Here is a 21,079-nt window from a genome sequence, read left to right as displayed (position 1 = left end):
GAGCCCTGGGGCGTTGTTCCTGCGGGAACGCCGGGATCCCGCAGCGGGGGAGCGCGGGGGGCCGGGGCGGGGCCGGCCGGGCGGGGCGGCCCGGACCCCCCGCCTTCCCCGGCACCTCCCCCGGCCCGCAGCCCGGTGCCCGCCCGGTCCGAGCGCGGCGGCGGCGCGGCCGGAGCGCGGCCATGGGCTCCCGGCTGAGCCGGCAGAGCAGCCTGGAGGAGGAGAGCGGCGAGGAGCCCTGCCCCGGCAGGCTGGAGGGCGGCCGGGGCGACTTCCACCTCTCGTCGCTGCTCCTCCACCCGCAGAAGCTGCCCGGGGTGCTGCGGAAAGCCTCGCCCGCGCCCTACGTGCGGCGGGTGGGGTGGCTGCGGGAGATCCAGGCCACCATCCGGGAGCACAAGCGGGAGCACGCCGTGCACATCCTCCGGCTGCTGAGGAAGGTACCTGCTGCGGGGATGCGGGCCCGGGGCAGCGGGGCGGATCGGGGCAGGGCAGGGCAGGCACAAAGGGCGGTGCGGGGCCGAGGGCTGCAGCGGGGATGGAGCCGCGGTTTACGAGCTCCCTTCTCGGCGGCGGGGGTTTGCAGCCCCCCTTGGCGGGGCGAGCCGGGCTCTTTGTGCTGCCTTTCTCCGCTCCGTGCCCCGGCGGGGCGGGAGCCGCCGCGCTCGGTCCCTGTCGCGGCAGGCGACACCCGCCCCGACTCCCTGCCACCTCCCCGACCCCCAGCCTGAGCGAGGGGCACCTGGCCCGGCTGCCGGAGGGCAGAGAGGAGAGCTAGAGGAGAGCTATGCTGCACGCAGGAGAAGGGGCATCCGAGTCTGGGCTGTCCCCATCCACATCCCTCCGTGCCAGCCCCTGGGTGTGCTCAGGAGTGATGCCCACCAGAAAAAAAGCCACTGCCGTCCCACTGCCACCACATCCCATTATGCCCACCCAGCCAGGCTGGCTGAGACCTGTCTTTGGCAGAACCCAAAATGGTTTTGGAGAGGACCTCTGGGACAGTCTAGGCTGAGAGGAGAGGTAAAGGGGTCAGTGTATCAGTGGGAGCGTGTTTCTGTCTGCCGCCATTCAGGAACAGAAAAGCCAGTGTGCAGACAGCATGGTGCCAAACTGATGCTGAGGACAGAGCCCTGCTGCTGGAACAGAGCCATCTCCTCCATCACTCACTGCTACCATCACTTTCCAGGCAAACTCAGCGGCCCCAAACTGCAGGCAACTCTGAAATTGGTAGCACAGGGGACAGACAAATCCCACTTCTGATTTGGACATAAAACACTATCAATTCTTAGCTTATCATGTTGCTTCATTAGATAATGATCTGCTTCATCTTGGGAACACACACTGTTCATCTTAGTAGTAAGTGACCTTTGGGTGTGAGTGTGGTAGAGCAGGGACTGGCTCTCTGGGAAGCTTGTGCAGCCATCGTACCAGCTGCAGGGAGCTGATTAACAGCCCTGTTCTGCACATCCCTGGGTTTTACAACACATCCAACAATGGTGGTCAATGCCCTGAGCTGCCAGCGAGTTGCACACTCACAAATAAGAATTTACAGGACCAAAAATTACATCTCTGGTTTTCCTGTCCACTACCTTAGCATTCATCTGAGGATTGTTACCAGCACCACGTGTAGACAGATAAGCCCTTAGCAGAACTCTATGCTTGCACCAGTATGGCAGACAAGGGCTGAATAAGATTTCAAAGGCAGCTTTGGAAAGGCACCGTTACAAGAAGCTTTTGAAGAAAGAGAGGCAACCACTCACTTCACGGACATGGCGATGTAACGTGAACAGACTTTTGTAGGGTATGCCAGAGGCCAGAACTGCAGAATGTCATTTTCTATAGTGCTCAGCACCTCTCCTTGGGACTGAAGCATTGAAACCCTCCACAGACCTTGGAGGTCTCCAGAAGGTCCATCTCTGAACAGCCAGGGTTTGAATGCTAAGTCACAGGGCCATATGGAATGGAGGGTCTTTTCTAAGCTCCTTTCAGGATCACTTGAACACTTGGCTTCCTCACATCTGTGCTGAGAATTACCATGTCCTGAACACTTACATTTTGCCCACTGCCTTTCCAGTTCCCCATATTATTCCTGGCCCTTATCTCTGCCTGTCCCTGTCACAACAGTGGCTGTCTGTTCATCTGCTCGTGACAGAGCAGTGGGACATGCCTCCTGTAGTCACAACAGAACCTTTCTTGCCAAGTAAGACGGGAACCCATCTAGCAGCACCCCAAAGTCTCAGCTCATGGAGTGCTCAGAGGTTTCAGAGACAGAGGGCTACACCACCACCGTGTACCACCCCCTTCAACAGCTGAGCACAACCATCACCCCGGCTGGGGTCATGTATTGACAACCAATCCTCCTCACATGTCCAGTGTCAGCTTCAGAGCATAATATGATCAATCCTTTTTCTCATTTTCAAATTTTCTTCACAACTAAATTCACCCCTTAGCTTGGTCCCCAGCATGTCCTTCCTTACCTTGGCAGCAACACGCTCTCGGGGGTCGCGGATCAGTGTGTCCCAGGGGACGGTCTGTTTGTTACCTGTAAAAAAACAGATACCTTGTTCACTCTGGTGGACAGGGAGGATATTTAACATCACACCTCATCACTGTGCCTTGGGCCAGGGTGCAAATACCCTAGAGAGGGCAGGGAAATGGTGGGACAGGAATCACAGCCTCCTCGGGTGAGCAGACACGCTCAGCCAGGCTGGAGGACACGGGCTCCCAATGTACCTCCTGTTGCTGCCAGCAGACACACACCTTGTGCACCCTGCAGATGGAGTGTATCTGCCAGTGGTTTTTGACCTGTGTTCTGCAGACTCCAAAGGGCTGTGGACTACTCCTAAGATGTTGATAGGGTGTGATAAAGTAGAGCAAGCAAGCCAGGCAGAAGCAGATCCGCTAACGGAGATGCAAGACCCAGCATTTTAGAAGACTGCACAGAGAACAACTGCAAACCACAGGTGTACACGTGCTTTGTACATCAACACTAGGACAGCTCCGTTGCACATCATCAGCCTCAGAAATGCCCACCTGCAGAAGCCAGACCAGCTTTCCTGCTGATCTAAGTGGGCATCACTCAGGTGAAGCCAGGGGAGACATCAGACTAGCAAAAAGTCTGGTGTGATCTGTTTTCCCTGTGCTAAGACAATGACCAAGTGTCATTTTTAAGACAACAGCACTAAGCCAGCTGAACTGGCAAGACTTTTAATATTCTGCTGTCAGCAGCCACCCTTTAGGTGGTACAAAATTTTCTGAGAAATGAGAGAGGGAGAAAGGGAAATAAGTAAGATGAACCAGAAAATGCCTCTGGGCTAAGAATTTATGGAATATCAATGTGAAGTGAATATTTACAGCTATATTACTTACAAAACCCTCGCAGGCAGGATTTATAATGGGAATGCAGATTCATCTTAATGGTAAAGCTCCAACTGGGGGACTTTAATTACTTGTCTGACATCCACTGCTGCACGCCCAACCATGCCATCCTCACGGCAGATTTCTTCATCTGTGCATATTACACTTGGCGTAGGAGGCTCCATTTCCCTGAAGCCTTATGGTTAAGGGAGACACTGGCATGATGCCTTGGTACGCTCCTGGCCCATATCCAGCTGTGGCTGTCTGTCCTTCAGGACTGATCCACTGCTTGGCTTCCTTGGTTGCTTATGGGTGTCGTCTGTGTACACACAGTGATGGGGTTGTAAAGCATTTGATTTGTTGTCCCTTTCTCCACCAGATCTGTAACCAGGATCTCTTTGGTATTGTTCTTTCTGCTCAATCCAAGCATACTCAGAGCAGGATACAGCACTATCTTATACTGGTGCTTAGAGTTTAAGATCCCACACCTCTGCCAGCTATGGCTCCATCCCTGTTGGTGATGTATGTGCATACATCCAGCTTTTTTGTCCCCCCTCTCTCTCCTTTTTTTTTTAGCTCTCAGTCACTGGGTGGTGCCTGAAGCACACGCTCGGCAGAGCAGTGCGAACATATGGGGCACCCATTTGCTTATTCATTTCTCCTGTCAGCAGCATACAGAATGGGGATAAGACTTGTTTCCTCCCTCAGCTGAGCCCTCCTTGTCAACTGAATCAAACCCAGCACCATCCCTATTAGGAAGGTTTTTCTTGTTCTACATTTCTACTCCTAAGGTATTTTTTTCTGCTCCTGTGATTTTTGTGCGAGTACGTGATCTCTCTTTTCCAGATTTTTTTTGTTTTTCTCCACTTTATGGTACCTTCTGATTGTAATAACTGTGTCATATATTAACTCTTGGCTTTCCTCTTAACAAGAAACAGCTTAGTTCCTTGCAGTATCACCCATCTGACTCCTGGGGAGGCTTTTTATTCCTAAAGCTGCTGAGGTTTCTTCCAACATGTCCAAAGATGTCCTGTACCCTGGTCCAGGCAGATGAGTTGCATGGACCACAGATGTTCCCTTAACTCATATTGTGGAAGGTGGGAAGAGGAGTCCCTCTGATTGTGGTGTAAAGCCACCTGTAAATGTACCATTACACCCAAAAGACAATGCTGCCAGTGCTTAGAGCTTACTGAAAAATTCACAGCACAGCTAAACTCATAAGGATGGGCAGGATTTCTGCTCAGCCAGCCACCACCAGAGTGTAATGGCAGCATCTAAATACCTGAGAAAGGTTTGATTCTTCCAGAAAAGCTGAGATTGGAGAAGTATCTTTAGAGCCACCCTTCCTGCTTGGCTTCTTCAGCGGATTCACACATAGAGGCTGACAAAGCTGTGTTTCTCTAAAACTAATTCTCTCTGGGCCCCAGCCAGCCTGAAAATTATAAGAGTTCTCACCTTCCTGTAATAGGTGGAAAGAAGGTGGAAGCCCTTAGGCTCACTAGCTCAAATTAACACTGTATCTCATTGAGCTCTCTGTCTGTCTGCATCCCCTAGCACAGAAATGCTTGGTCAGATACAGCTGCTTCACCTCTGTTGGATAATTTCCTGTACTGAGCATCCAGCTGGCACCTCATCAGATTTACTTTCTGGTTTCAAAACACCTCATGGTTATAGCTAGGAGGAAGCCCATGTATGAGACTGTCTGTTTTTTGTGTAGGACCTGGGACTGGAAGGAACATTCCTCAATGAAGTACTCTACAAAAATGCAACTTTCCTCAACTTGGTGGATCCCATCTCCCATGACTTGCTGATGAGCCTCGCTAGGGATCTGCAGTGTCCCAAAAAGGTGAGTGTTCCCTCAGCCCTGCAATCCTTCAGAAACATCCACTGTATGCTGCCAATCCCTGGGATTGGCAGCAAATAGATTGTGGGGCATATTTCTGTACAAATTAGCTAAAACTACCTCAGCACATGAGTGCAGCTGAAGGAGGGGATGGTTATGTGCACAGAAATCAGGAAATTACTTTTTGTGCCTATAAACCTTGGTGACAGGGTACAGTGCCATATTCACTGGTATCACAGGGGTTCAAAGCAGCCAGAGCTTATGGGGGGCTTATGGGGCTGCAGAGGAGAGCAGAGATCTCTGCAGGAAAACCACCTCTCTCTTCCCAGGCCCTTTGCCATATGTAACTACCCTAACCCAGTATTACTTCCCCCCAAACCCTCCCAGATCTCCCAGTAAAGGATGGTGCTGTAGGAATATATTGCAACTCAGGGTTCAAGAAGTAAATGTGTTACATGCACATTATCCCTGCACTGCTCCAGCACTTCCCTTCAGAGCATGAGGTGAGCAGAGACAGAAAGGCAAGGCTGAGCACAGGCAAACTTCACAGATGCCACAGTCCCACTGCAACACCAGCACCTATTTCTATTACCTTTGCCACCACAAACACTTGGATTTGCAATGTATCCATTTGCTCATCAGGCTTGGCAAGTGTCATATTTGCTTTATAAAGAGAGCAATGGAGTAAATTTCTTATTCAAAGAGAGATATTAAGTACACAGAGCTCAGAGCAAGCAGCAGCACCCCAGGGAATACACTGAATGCCTGGTGTAGATTAGTGGCATTTCTAACCTTGTTCTGCATCTCCTGAGGCTCACTGATAACAATTAGCCAGTCAGGTCTCAATAGACAAACTACATTTAGCCAAAGTTTAATCATCATTATTGGTCTGCAATGCAGCCTGAAAAAATAAATCTCTGTGCAAATTCTATAAGCATCTAAAGGAGGGGAGTGGGTTGCAGCATTAGTTCCTCTTTAGTCATACTTCATTTGACCTTATCTCCAGCTGTTCTCCCAGACCATCTCCAACCCCATGCTGTGCAGTGCCCCTCAGGGCAGGCAGCTGGAGGGGATGTTACCCTCCTCACCCAGGTGCTCAGTAGATAACATGCTACAATTTTTATACACCTGCATAATACCCCCCTCTCATTTCATGCCTTATAGATGCACATGCTTATCTGCACTGACACACATACCACTACATAGATATGATTTTCACCATTCCTAAGGAAGATGTTGAGCATCTGAGCTGCCCCTCAAAGCCAACAGGAGTTTAACTCAGTAGTTGGAGAGATTCAGTACCTACAGCACCCTTCCCAGAACACACACTATCAGACCACGTCCCATCTCCGACCCTGGCTGAGCATCTGGTGGGTGTAACTGCATTACAGGCAAGCAGGCTGAGTGCAACTCCCAGTCTGTCAGTGGAAATTAAATCAGTGAGGACACGGGAGAGAACAGGAGGGTAATTCTCAGTTGTGTGAGCCAGCAGTCACTCGCAGAGCACTGTGCCAGCTGCTGTGCTGAAGCCTGGTGTGCACGTGCCCCCACTTGGAAAGGTTTGCTGCTGTAGGTGACAGCAGAGTGCCAGCTGCAGCCTTGCCAGCACAGTACCAGCCTAGAACAAGGCACCTATCCCAAGAGCATGGGCTAGTCCCTGTGGGTTCCTAGAGGGGCTGGAATAGGGGTCAGGGGGTGCTCAGCTGAGCACTAAGGCTGGAATCCCTCTCCACTGGGCACAGCAGAACTGCCACACGCTGGCAGCGCATCCCATGAGGGTTGAGCTGATTCAGTGACTGCTGAGGGAAGTCACAGTGCAGCTGTTGGCCCACAGTGCAGTGCTTTAACCACTCACAATAAAGAATAAATCAGTGTATACCCTGACAGATTTACTATGTATTTACCTGTCAAGTCCCTAAATGCACATGTTGCACCATGGCTGGAGGGCTGAGGAATGAGAGTGCAGGTGTCTGTCAGCATTTGAAAAATACAGTAGAGAGGGCAAAAGTCTCAGCCTTCAGCACCTGCCATTTGCTATTCTGCTTCACCAGAGGAAGAGGTTCTGTTCAAAGTCACTGCATTAGAGAACACATGCAAAAAATAAACACCGTCTTGGTGCCATCTTTTCCTGGCAAGTTACTGCAGTGAACTACTGGCACTGGCAAGCTCCCACACTCAAACCTCCAGGAGCAGAATGGACTGCAAGGAAGTAAGATGGACTAGGGTGAAAGTTCCCTGTCCTGACATCTCCCAAACAGGGCATGGGAGGGCACAGAGTCAGGGTACTGCTGCAGGAGGAGCATCTCTCCTAGCAAGAAGCACCTCAGGGGTGGAGCAGGGGTGCCAGTTACTGAACTTTCCACATGAGAGTATCAGACACATCAGTCCAAAGACAGAGTTTGGGGAAGCATGGCAACAAGGTAATTGACAGAAATTTAGCATTGTCCTGTAACACAAGTTGGCAGCTTGTCTGCACAGCTGGGGACGGGTGCTGCTGAGGATACAGCAGTGAGGAGCTGAGACACCCATGCTGTCCTTACACTTCTGAAAGTGGACAACTTTTGAAGAAAAATATGTAGGGAGTCCCTGCACAGAGCAGTCAGCCACATCTACATCTCTGGGTGTTGCCTGGTCTAGAGCTGGCTCCTGCCACAGCTCTAGAAAATAACTCCCTCTTCTGGGCTCCACTTGCTCCTGTGCAGGGTGTGAAATTGTAGCCCCACTCTGAGTAGGAACATGATGACTGGGCTGGGGTCCTTCCTGGTATTGCAGAGCTCCTACTTCTCCCCCATCCCAGGAGGAACTAACATGGCAGAGGCATCTCAGGCCTTCTCACCATTCCTCTTTCATCTTCTCTTCCTCTTCATCTCCTCCCTTACATACATGCCTGCTCTTCACTACCATCCTACCATCTTTGCTCCTTTCCCATCTTCCTCATCCCTCCCCCTTGCCTCATATTCTGCTGTGGTGCAGGCAGAGTCTAAGTTGTCCCTTTGCTTTCAGGAATATGACCCTTGGAAATCCTCAGACAGGATCTGCAGGCAGCTGATTTACCACCTGACGCCCCACTCGAAATGGCACCGGCACGGCATGCCCCGGAGGAAGTCCCAAGTGTGGTAAGGAGCCTGGCAGGGACAGGATGGGGGATCTGCCTCTAGAAACTCTGTTGCACCATCCCAGTGTGCCTTCTCAGAGAAGGGCAGGACTGAAAACCGTGCACAGCAGCTGCTGTGCAGTCTCTTACAAAACCCCAGCAGGGTCAGCCCCAACACCCCTCTCCTTGATCTCGTTTGCCATTTACTCTTTCTTGTGTAGTCTTACAGTTCCTCCCCCTCTCCAAAGCACACTGAACTCAATCCCACTGATTGCACAGCACAGACAACCCTCCTGCAGGGTGTTCAGCCCCAGAGCTGGCAGCCTTGCGGAGACACCCACGTGCCAGCTGAGCTCTGCATCCCACTTTGTCCTTGTTTATATCAGTAAAACTTGCCTGCCTGTGGGAAAGGTGTCCCATTATGAGGCACTACCATAAGCTGATCACCCCATTCAGTAGGAACCACTTTGGGGGGGCTGGCAGAGATGTGACCATCCTTCTCAACTCCCAGTTCTCTGCCAGCACCCAGAGAGGGCCTGGAGATGGTGCTGGGCCTCATGCAAAGGCAGCACAACTCAAAGTACGTCGGCCACTGACAGGTACTGGATGGCAGCTGCTTTCCACTACTAGAAATGTATTCAGACACCTACACTTGTTCCCTCCTTGACACTTGCTAGCTTTTATAACCAGATAAAGAGCAATCCCCACCTTCTCTCCTCATTTTCTTTGAGCAAACCCTGCTCCTGTGACGCAGATCACCAATGCTGAAGAGAAGACAGTGAAGTGACTAAGAAAAGAGCCCATGTCAGCCCCATTAGTTTCACAGGAATAAATGCAGGATTGGATAAAAAGAAATGCAAAATCAGCAGCACTCTGAGAAAGGCCTTGGGCTTTTCTGAGACTTTTAGTCTTTGATGTGTGTGCCAGCAACTTAAAATCCCCCATGGGAATTGACATTTCCATCATACCTTTCATTCTGACTCAGAGGCAGATCCCCAGTGCATTTTAAGGAATAAAATCCCTAATATCATGATTTCCAGGCCATCTGCCTCTCATACCTATAGCCCCACTTTGCCACCAAATCTGAGCACTCTGAATGCTCTCCTTCCCAGCACCCCACAGCCCAGGACTGTTTGTGCTGCTTTGCAGATGGGAACCACAGCACAGAACAAGACTGAGGTTCCAGAGCTGAGTCCTTTCTGGTTTTCCAAGTGAAAAATCCTTCCCTGCTGCTACTAACTCAACCCTCTGCCTCCATACTCCTGCTTGCAGGCAGAACAAACCTCTTTTGGTTGTTGGACTCCAGGATGAAGAATCAGACTGGAAGTGTTCTTTGTGATTGCACAGCCCAGGGACAGCAGAGGACTGCAAACTGCTGCAAACTCATCACTTACCAACAACAGAGAGGAGGTCTGTGGCCAGAGGAAGAGCTCTGGGCCCCAGGAACCCAATCCCATGCAAATCCCAAAGTCTTGGCCAGGTACAGAACATCTGTGAGCACAAGCAGGGAGAGGGCAACGACGCAATGTGCGATGGAGGGAAATACAGGTCTAAAATGGGTGGCCTTACCTGGAAACCAGGCCCAGTTACAAGGTGTTACATAAGGCACAAATTAATCTTGATTAAATATTTAACAGAAGAGCTTCCTCTTTTAAGTCTGGAGATGAAGTGGTTTGCAGTTTGCAGCAAAAGATGCCTGCAGAGTTGGCATCCAAAGCTGCTGCAAGAAAACGGGTGTTGTCAGTAGCAGGAAGGCAAGAAATAGCTGCTTCATTTGGAGATACCAGGGCCTGAGTTTGTTCAGCCAGGCTGTTTTTACATGATCCAAATTCTCCACTTCTCTCTGTCAGCTAGTGGGAGTATTTTACTATTAGTGTCCGTTTCAAACCCCTTGGCTTGTACCCTTCCTGCCATGGAGGTCCTGTAAAGAGCATGGGGTAGCAGCAATGCTTTGAAGGAATGTCTAAAATCTAGTGGGGTTTAGGGACAGCAGAGAGGAATCTGTGCATGGAGATCACATTCAGGAAATTAATCCTCCTCTCACTTTTGCAGTGTCCTGGGCTTTGGCATCTGGTTTTCACAGAGCTGATGCAGGACTCCCTTCTTCTCCACTGAAATGCAATTTTTGCTTTCTGGCAGTATGTTAGATGGATCCAGGAGATAATTAACAAGCCCAGCCATACAGAGAGCTTGGAGCATCTGCCAGGTTTTAATTACATTTGGGCTGTTATGGAGATGTGGTATGGGAGATTGAAAGGACCTGCAATACTGGAGTCAGATCACACATCAGGTGTTCCTCCCCACTGCCAAATAGCAAAAAAGGGGGTCACACACAGACTGATGATAGTCCCCATCTACATCTACCAGCTACTCTCAGTGGGACCCACACCCAGCAGGTACGAACCTGAGCCACCCATGAACTGATAGGGCAAAAAGGGTAAGATACATTTCTTCAAGCACTACTGTTTTGATACACAGGCAGACCCCATACAGAAATGTGGAAGGACAAAGCCTTTTTCAGCTCAGTGTACTCAGTGGAACAGCAGCGGGAGTGAGCAGGAGAGATCCAGTCCAGGCTGTGTCTTGTTTCTGTGCTTGACTAAGCTGCCAAGGTGAAGCTGGGAGGCAGTTTGCCCTCTGCATCTGTGCCTGTGGGTTCCTGACAGGGCTTGTCTGCCTTACACAGTGAAGGGTTAGCAGTGTCCCAGCTGTGCAGTCACCCAAAGAGACTATTTCAGCTGCCCAGGTGATACTCAGACAAGTTTGCCACACTGAAAGAAAGGGGCTCAGTTCTCCTTTCCTGCAAAATCCTGTCTTGGGTCTGCAGCTTCCAGCCAGCAGCCTGCACCCTGCTGGCCCCGACCCTGCTTGGGTTGACTGCCTAACCAAACTGGGAAGGTGAGCTCTTGGGGATTTACTCTGGGAGATTTAAAATTTAAAAATTCAAGAGCTGGAGGGTAAGATTTCTGTAGCAGGGACCAGCATAACTTTACTGCACGGTTTTCAGTCCCTTACATCCTAATGGGAATTCAGTTTTAGCACTGTTTTACAGTTGTATAGATCACTCCCACTTAACGAGCTGAATACATCCTAGAATGTTGTATAACTCCAGCTTCACTTCCTCACTAAATTGATGTTTATAGTGTAAAGATTAAGAAATGCACCACTACACAGATGTAGGCTTTTTAAGTTATCAACACCACATCTGTGGCATTTTGACAGGTGCAGAATTCTTAGATATTACTAATTCTTGTTTTCAGAAGTCTTGGGGCCTCCTTTAATGGTGAATTAAGGAAAATTGTCACCATCTGCCTCCAGAACAGGGCTGGACCCAGAGGGTGTATTACTTTTTGAGAGCCAGAACAGTTCAGAGAGAAAGAAGGGTATCAGGTGAAGACAGGCTTTGTGTGGAGAGCTGGATCTCAGCCTAGTCTGCGATCAGGAAACTGTGGATTACAACTGAGCTGTCTTGGCAAAGCCGTCTCAGGGAACCTTAATGTATCTTCCACTTGCATCATTCCTGGAGCTGGCTACTTCAGTGTAACTATTTCCTTTCCAGAGTGCAAAGGATCAACCAAACCTGGATCCACAAGACAGAGCTTTACAATCAGGGGGTTCCTAACACAGGGGAAAAAAACCCAGATTTTTTGCACAGTGACTGGTTCTGGAGGAGCAAAGGCAGTTGTGTGTATGGAATTAACTCCCAAACAACATGTGTGTGGGCTTTCCTTTTCACAAGTCTCACCACAGTTTTACTTTGCTCATCTGAGTGAATTTCATCGTGGCTAATCCAAAACCGGGAGGAGAACAGAGTATCCCTTCTGGGCTTACTGCTCCATTTCTGTTATTGACGTGCATTGCCCAGACGTTGCAGCATTAGATGCACTTTTAAAATGCAGTGAAAGCACTTGTGTCTAGAGGACTTCAAGGAAACAGCCCTAAAGGGATTTGGATCTTTTTTTTTTCTTTTTTTTTTTTTTCCTTGAAAACATCACTCAGGGCTGTGGCTGACAGCTCTGGCAGATGAGATCCCAGCCTTCAAATGGCATGAGGTGAATATTAACTACAGCTTCATGTCAGCCTTATGCAACAGGGTAAATAGGCACCATCATTCCTGCTTTAGCAAAAGGAAGCCAAGTTAGAGAATACCAGTGAGTTAACTAAAGCCATATGGTAATAGCCATATGGGAGCACAAGAAGTGCCCCACACAATGTTTTCAATAAGCTGCTGCTCACAGAGATGTCAGCTGGACAGACATGAGCTGGTGGATGAGTTGTGGAGAGAGGCAGGAATCGTGCCCTCTTCTTGCAGAGCATCCCAAGCACTACCCATGATGAGGGTTCCCAGCAGCATCAAGAGGCAGATACAGTTGGAAAGGCTGTCGGAGGTGGCAGAAAGGGTCATCCAGCAGCTTGACACTGCCTTGTCAGAGTCAGAAGAAAAAGGCCAAGACTGGCAGGCAGGAGAAGCAGGACACTTTGATAGAGAGACAGTGAGTGAAATAACAGAGGCTGGGTGGCAGATGGTAGTTAAAAGCCGTCAGCAGAGACCTTGTGCCTTTGTGACCGTGACACAGTTGAAGGTCTGGCAAGGACATAGGCTGATACATGATATTTACAGTGAGGAGGCAGCATTATTCCCTGCTTTGCTAGGATAGGCCTAAATAATGAAGGGAAGCAACCCGAGGTCTTGCATGGATCAAGTGGCAGCACAAGGAAGGCCAAGGGTTCCCAGCTCTCCTGAACATACCTTCAAGAACAAAGTGAAGATGACAGCAGAGCCAGGAGAAGGAGAGGCACTCAGCTGCATCAACACCTACAGATGTCCAGGTCCCACCCCAGTTGCAGAGGGAGGGGAGTAGGAGAAGGACTACCTTTGCATTCCCTTGTCTCCCCACAGTTGGTCAAAAGAGCTTGGGCACAAGGATGGAGATGTGACTAAGAGACTTCTTCTAGAAGTGGCCTATTTGTGCACTGCCTCCATCCTCACAGCAGTGTCAGGCCCAGCCTCAGATCAGCTCAGGTTGGGGTAGTCTGTACTTTTGAGGCTTCTCTTTCCTTTTTCATGTTGCACTAGAGGCAGCTCAAGCCAGCCCTGCACAGCAGCATCCTGTGCCACAGAGAAGCAAAGCAAGCAGATTATGCTAAGTAGGCAATTAAAAAGCTCAGAATCCATCCCCTAAATCACTGCTGAAAGCAGGGAAGCCATCCAGACATGCCTGTCACAAGGTTCTATGCAAGGAAGAGCAGCCAAGAGATACCTGACTCATGGCTAATTAGCCACTACTGGCAGTGCCTGTTAATGACGAAGGGGATGCACAGTAATAGGAGTTTCTGGCACCAGGAAAGTTTTCCATTTGGAGACAAATAAAATGTAAAAATAAAAGGAGGGGGAGAAAGCTGGTAATTCTCCAGAGAAACAGGCAAGGAGTGGTGGGCATCCCTCGCTGCTGAAATCCTGTCTGACTCTTACTCTCTCCTCCCAGTCTCTCTCCATAGCATGGAGACAAGGAAGTGAGGCTGGGACTCCAGGAACCTGAACATTCCTGGGCTGAACGAGCTCCTCCAAACCCCACAAAGCTAACAACAGGCCAAACACTGCTGTGACTGCTGCAAGTCCCAACAGGGCAACACTCAAGAGCCATTACACCCCTTCCCTGCAGCCACCAAAGAATTTAGCTGATGAGCAAGAAAATGAAGGGATTCAGTGCTAATAAAAGAAATGTGCTGAGCCTGCACCTTCATGGACTCAAAGAAGGACCTGGAAGATGGCCTAAGGGTTAGTTCCCTTGGGACAGGTCCTCAAGACAAACAGCTAGCAATTAATTTCAAGTCTCCTAATTTTTCCATCTCAAAACACTCTGAATTTGCTTATGCTGGCTGAGTTCTCAGGAGGTAGAAGATTTTTATCCCAAAATAAAGCCAGGGGAGGCACAAGATGGTTTCATCCCTTTCCCAGCCCAAACTTCTCACTGAGAGAGAGGGGATTTCTTCTGACACCTCCAGGTCCCTCAGGCCTCTGCTCTGTCTGCACTGATCCTGGGTGGATCTCACATGGCCAGGGGACTGCTGGCTAATGCCCACTGAAGAGCAGAGCTGGCACCTAGGAAGGGATGATTGGCAGTGAGGGTGGAAGGAAGACTGCCTGCACATCCATAGGAGGAAGGCCTGACCCTAAGATGGGAGTTGGGAACAATGGAAGTAAGAACTGTAAGAGATGTACCTCCAAGTGCTCTCATCCCTCAGCAGAGCTGGACAAGGGTTGCAAGCAGAGTGTTGATTCCTTATAAACAGGAATCTGGGCTGGCAACTTTCCCCTCTGGATGCTGCATCCCCAGGCAGGCAGTAGGGGATGGACTGCTGATTGCCCTTGTTTCTTGCTCAAAGTTTCACAGAATTTCTCACTTGCAGCCATTTTTCCAGCATCTGAGGGAGTGGGGGTTTGTTTCCTCTCTAAGTTTGCTGCAGATAATACAAACACAGTCTGCTTCCCTGAATCAAGAGTCCAGATCCTTGTTAGATGCAAATCCCCCCAATTATAAATCTGCCCAGAGCACCAGTTGTGGTAGCATTAGGTTAATCCAGCCCCTAGTGTTTCTGCAGCCCTCTGTCTACAAGTCCCACGGGCATCAAGAGCCACATTTCTAAGTAGCTGTTGTGTCTCACACAAAGGAAAAAACCTTCTGCAGCTGAAGCAATCTTTAAGCCTATTTCACTCACAGAAATTAGGGGATAATAGATGACCCATTTCCCTGGAAGTAAGCCTAGCATTTTCTCAGCTGCTGCACAAGCAACTGAGAGCTCAGTGTCCTGCGTATCCTGCCCCCCACCCCCTCACACTCCCTGAGAAGTAGAGCTTAAAAGAGCTCAAAAAAACCCCCCCAAAACCAAGTGTCAGATAATTCAGAGTCAAGCACCTACCCACGTCTCCCTGACCCTTTTCTGTCAGCAAGTACATTTACCTCTAAAGCAATAGAGGAGGAGTGGCCAGCTGTGCTGGGCTCTTCCTAGGGATGGCGTTTAGCTGCACCTCTTGGAGCTGCACAGAAACACCAAGGAGGTGAGGAGGAGGCTGCCAGGGTTCACAGCATGCGTGGGATGTTGGATCTCATGCTTCAGCACTTACCAGAGAGCCTGGCTGCAGCACGGGGGCTTACGTCCACCAGGACGAGGCTTCTACAGACACATCATCCCTACAAGAAGCATTTTTATAGGCAAGAGAACAATTTAAGCACAGGAGGAGCCCACAGTGCTGGGACAGGAGGCCCAGAGTCACCCTGGCAGGTACAGCAATGAGGGCAAAAGGAAGCAGCAAAAACACAGGAAAGGAAAGAAAAACGAGCCAGCAAAGAAGGGAGGGCGGGCTCTGGCACAGGACAGGAGGGTTTAAGCACATTCAGCCGGGAGCAGTCCAGTCTGCAGAATCAATTATGGGAAGATAATTTGTCTGCTCGATTAAAGCCTCCTTGGGGTATTGGCTCGTTGCTGGGGAGAGCAGCAGAAGGTACCTGCTCTGGTCAGAGCACGATCCGTGACTTATTACTGCAGTCCCTGCACAGCAGTCAACAGGAGGGGAGGCTTAACGGGCGGAGAGAGACAGAGAGCACATTGCTTTTGTCTTTCAGACATTTCCCCTCACTTATCACTGTCTGCACTCAGAGCCAAGTCACTCTAAAGGGGACCCCAAGACCCATTCAGACCTGCCCCCTGTTAAGAAAAGAAAGCTGCTGCTGCAGACGCGGAAGGAAAAACGGCACCTGAATGCTGAGGACCGGCAGCAGGAGCGGTGCCGGCTCAGACGTGCCCTCCAGTGGTCCCCATCCCCAGACCAAACTGGGCTTGTGCCTTGTAGCTTTACAGAAAGGAAAGTTTGAGGAGGCTTTGCATAGACCGAGGCTTGGGGCTGGGGAAGGTGTCCCTATGTTTGTACCTCCTTTCTGTGTCCCCCACCACCCCAGAATCTGCCATGGCTTGACAGCACTGGGGAAGAAAATTTCCAGGAGCCACAGGCTGCATTTACACAAAATGGGCACTGAAGTAGTGACAGTCTTGCTTCTATGTTTGTTTATTCCCCCACACCCCGAACAAAGTCTTACTCTAAACCCATAGAGGCCAGAGAAGGCTTCTGTATCTCTTGTACCAGCCCCTTATGGACGTAGAGGACTGTTTCCACCATGCACTCAGGGTCACAGAAGTTTCATTTCTCTCTGCTTAACCTGACCAGTATGAATGCATACCTTCACTGTGCATTTGATGCTTGGTTTTGCTAGGAAAAAAGTACTCCATATTAAACACCCAGTTAAAACACAGCTAAAGGGATAAGCTGAGACTCTTCCAGCTTTGAGGCTGGTCCCTGATAGACTTCATACAAGTTGAACCCTCTTTTGTGGTAGATTGTGCTACACCACTGCCAGTGGTTGGTGACAAACTATACCAAAAAACCACGCACATTGTTTTTCCAAAGAGTTAAAAGAAATGCAGCTCCCAGGCAGCCTAGGCTGATCTCAAGGATCCCTTGGATTTGTAGGAAAAGGGAGGCTTGCCCAGTGTCACCACAACACGCACAACTGCTACTGCTATTGCAGCAGCTAAAAGAACTGCATCACTGCTACAAGCAACATGGTGGATTAATTCTTCACAGTCTCATCTCTGGGGCCCTGATATTGGAAAGATATCAAATACCATCTCCAAGTGGAGGCCCTGTGGAGACCTCCCTTGTGTGCTTTCAGACCAGTTCTCCAGGACATCAGTTTCTGCTGTTTGACAGTACAGACAAGCACTGCTCCCCTTACCCCTCCTGCGATCCACTCACGAGTAGTGTGAGTCATCTAAAGTGTAAATATTTAGTAAGTAATACATTTTACTTACAATACTTTGAGGTCTGAATACAAGCTAATCCATGCTTGTATTACTTCTCTACCACGAGAGCTCATTAGTTTGAATCCATGCTTGCAGATACAGCCTCAGCCTGGCACAGTGAATGCCCAGGGGAAACACAAGGGCACATAGAAATAACCTGGGCAAAGTGCTACTAAACCCAGAACAGGAATTTGTGGGCTTAAGAATTGACAGGGCAGGCCATGAGGTCTTTGCACCTCACGCTCCTACCACGAAGCACAGCTACAGGTTTGCCAGTGTTGAACGTGTCCACAAAGGGCTGTTGCCTGACCTGATGCACATTTATTCATTCATGTTAACACATGCTCATAGGGGATTATTAAGGACTGAAATTTCCAGGATGCCGTGAACTGCATGTGTAAAGCAAAGCTGTAGAGGCAGCATCACATCCTCTCCACAACTACAGAAGAGCCTGGCAGTCCTAAGGCTCGTAGGGACATTCTCACCTGCCACGGGAGCTCCTGCGGTGCTGCAGCCTCCTCCGAGGAAATTGCATGTCCCCATGTACCCATTGCTTTCAGGGACTGGCTGTGCCACAGGAGTGCAGGACACTACAGAGAGCCAGATAGGAAGAGTGGGGACCTTCAAAGTGGTGGTTAATTCTTAACCCCCCTGATCCTCCCAAGCTCAACAAGGCACTAACAGACCCCCTGAGCACATGACTGGGGGTCCTACGAGGACTCCCGTGTCCTTAGAGCTAGATGTGTCTGAAAGAGCAGCAAGACTTAACATAATTTACACTAAGGGATTAGGTTCTTCTATGTTACACCAACACACACTTTCTACTCAGTTTTGCAAAGTATCCCCACCAGCTCCTGTAGCCCCACAGCTCCCGCTTCTCGCAGCACTCTCACAAACCCACAGTCCATTATAACACTCCACTCCCCACTCCCTTTGCATACCCAACGGCCCCATAACACAGCTTTGCCTGCTGTACAGCTTGCCTACCTCCTCCTCTCTCCGCTTGCCAGGCAGACAGCAAAAGAAATGGCCGAAGCCATCTCTGAGCACCCTTATGCCCTCCCCGCCTCCTCACAGCTGCAGCAGATCCCAGATGATCTGCTGACCACAGAGACCCAAATAGGCAGCCACTGGTGCTGCTTACTGACTAAGTGCTGGTTGTGAAAGCTTAAAGAGACATGCAGTAAATCCACTCCTGGAGTGCAGTTTGCCTATTGGTTGTTTTCCTGGTAAAATATCAGGTTTTCAGCCATTTAACACTGCTCTCCTCTGCAGCACAGTCTGTTTGTGGCAGACCTTGGCATTCACCTGGAGAGGTGGCTCACAAACAGCCCCCACATAGTGCAAACCAGTGCACTTTGGAAGTTTGCTTGCCTTGGTTATTTTTGCTTTCTATGCACGGGCGTCCGTACACACACAGACAGACAAACCCTTTGAAATCTGCTGGTGGAAGACACTTTAGCATCCTGTGTTTAGCCAGTTCTGGCAAAGTTCATGTATAGGTGCTGAGAACACACAGGAAAGCCCCAGGACAGCCTGCCCTGAGGTATGGTACAAATGCTTGTTTCCCCTATAAGCTCTATTAACCCTTTGCTTAATGTTCTAGCCCCTGCTGTTAATGAGTCCTCCCCTGACACAAGCGCTCTCTCTCTTGGGTGAGATGATGGGAGTGCTTCCCTTAATGATCTCTCTCCCCTTTTCTGTAATCAGCCTGAAGACCAGCCTGCAGAAGAAGGTGAGCCAGGACTCCATGGATTTGTCGGGGATCCCCCTGACCATGCGGGATGTCCACCGCATGGCCTACTACCTGCAGAACAACGGGGACCACCTCACCTCCGTGGACCTGAGCTTCACCGAGCTGAACGATGACATGGTGCGCCTGCTGCTGCCCTTCCTCTGGGCGCTCCCCAAGCTCACCCACCTTTCCCTCAACGGCAACCGGCTGACGCGGGCGACCATGAAGGAGCTGACTGACACCATGAAGGACATGAACAAGTTCCCTTGCCTGGCCTGGGTTGACCTCGGCAACAACGTGGACGTCTCCTCCATGCCGCAGCCGCTGCTCGTGGGCCTGCGCAAGCGGCTCAGCCAGCAGACCACGCTGCCTACCATCTATGAGGTGCTTGACTGCGACTCTGAGATCGCCGGCGGGCACGAGGGCAGCCAGCCAGAGGATGAAGCAGCCGGAAGCACCCCGCCACGTGCTTTTTCTCAGCAGGGCTGCGAGAGGTGACTGAACAACAGGCCGGCGCTGGCACACTGAAGCCACCCCAAGGAGCAGTTTCGAGTACAAACATCAAGCAGAAGGCCAGCTTAGCCGGCTTCCTTTGGCTCTTTTTCTCTCGCCTTTCCTGACATCTCCCCCCCAACCTACTGTGAGATAAAAGCCTGTCGTCCCCCCACAGCGTGCTCCGCTCCCTCCCCTCGCTGCCAAACCCATCGCCCACGTTCCAGAGAGGAACCAGTGACTTACAGTGAACCTGGTCCCCAGGCAGGGTCTCACTGGAAGACGGGAAAAGACCTGTCGGAGTCAAGAATATCCTCCAGCAGCCATTGGGTTGAGGGAAAGGGATGGGGGGGAACCTAAAACAGAAACAGGCTTGTAGTTTACTTCCTTTCTTCCTTTTCCTATGCACCTTGGAAACCTTGGGACCTGCAGCCTTGAGTGTGGAAGGAGGTACCCCAAGAGCCTAGCTGCTGTGGAGCTTAGTTGAAGAGGCCAGAGCTGGAGCCCGGCAGTGTGTCTCCCTCTTGTGTCTGGCTCCTTTTGTTTTGTTTTTTTCCTATTGTGTGTTTTGTATGAACGTCTGAACAAAGGGACCTGGTCAGAGACCATTGGATCACATAGGCTGGGGCGGACACATGGCTTGGAACTGCAGCATCAGGATATTTGCTGTGTGACCGGGGTGAGAGGGAGGGGAAGAAGGTATGTGTTGGTGGGAGCATGGGGGATGGGATGAGTTGGGATGGGATGGGAGGAGGGGGGAGAAAAGGGAGGGAGAATGGTCTTGTGGATTAGTAGGATTGGTTTCAAAAACTGTGCTTTTGTACTAAAATTACAAGTTCCAAGGTACTACAATTACAAGTTCCAAGTGAAATTGAGGAAAAGCTGACAAGCTAAGCACCTAACTGTGGCACTAGAGGAGCAAGCAGTGAATGTGCCAGAGATGGGCACTTCCCACAGCAAAGCTCAAAGCTTTGGCTCCTCGTGGCATATTGCATACCTCGTAATACAGACATGACGTGAGCAGCTGCATCGCCATTTCCAGTGCTGTCCAAAAACCAAACCACTGATGCAGTATTTCTAGTGTTTTCCATGTTGCTCATGCTCTATGTAAACATAATAAAGAGTTCTCTTGGACATGAGCGTGAAGCACTTCAGAGTCTGAGTATCTGGGTTGTTCACAAACTGAGCCAGCGGCCCAGGCACCACAAGAATATGGACCAGGAGTCCTCATGCAGTGCCTGAGCAGTGTGGGAGAGGATCAGGTACCATTCAGGTTGGTGAGAGTTGTTCATTCCTTTAAGAAAAGAGAAATATGGGTGTTCATTTGTGGTAGGCTGCCACCCTTCATGCTGCAAGGGGCTGGTCCAGATCCCTCTACTGAGCCTTCCTTCCCTCCAGCAGATCAACATTTCCACCCAACTTAATGTCATCTGTGAAATTCCTGGGGGTGCCCTCAATTCCCTCATCCAGATAATCAATAAAGACATTGAACAGGACTGGCCCCAGTACTGAGCCCTGGGGAACACCAGTAGTGACCGGCCCCAGCTGGATGTAACTCCATTTACCATCAGGCCCCAGGCTCAGCCCTCAGTTTCCTCCCCTGCTGTGGAAGAGATGGTATTAATTTTTTCTTCTTTTCCTTCCAAAATACCTTTCAGCAAAAATGAAAAGCATTTCAAATGTCAGCAAGATCTGCTTA

General features: G+C 50.2%; 2 protein-coding genes across 3 annotated transcripts in view; one reads left to right on the top strand and one right to left on the bottom strand.

Annotated features, from left to right (window-relative positions):
• GGT1 (gamma-glutamyltransferase 1) overlaps positions 1–2,527 on the bottom strand; it is a 41,960-nt gene extending 39,433 nt beyond the window's left edge. For both annotated transcript variants that reach the window (XM_032705957.1, XM_032705960.1), the window contains exon 1: positions 2,478–2,527. The gene's annotated coding sequence lies outside the window, so the exon portion shown is untranslated. The remainder of the gene's footprint in view (positions 1–2,477) is intronic.
• LRRC75B (leucine rich repeat containing 75B) lies at positions 140–20,529 on the top strand. The gene is made up of 4 exons (XM_032705962.1): positions 140–440; positions 5,075–5,203; positions 8,204–8,316; positions 18,864–20,529. The coding sequence occupies exons 1-4, from the start codon at positions 183–185 to the stop codon at positions 19,384–19,386; spliced, it is 1,023 nt and encodes a 340-aa protein (XP_032561853.1). The 5' UTR covers positions 140–182; the 3' UTR covers positions 19,387–20,529.
• Positions 20,530–21,079: the final 550 nt, after the last annotated feature.

Source organism: Chiroxiphia lanceolata, chromosome 18, assembly GCF_009829145.1.
Source record: "Chiroxiphia lanceolata isolate bChiLan1 chromosome 18, bChiLan1.pri, whole genome shotgun sequence".
NCBI classification, from domain to species: Eukaryota; Metazoa; Chordata; class Aves; order Passeriformes; family Pipridae; genus Chiroxiphia; species Chiroxiphia lanceolata.
Note: the sequence above shows the minus strand (reverse complement) of the source record. Positions and strands in the feature narration are given on the sequence as shown.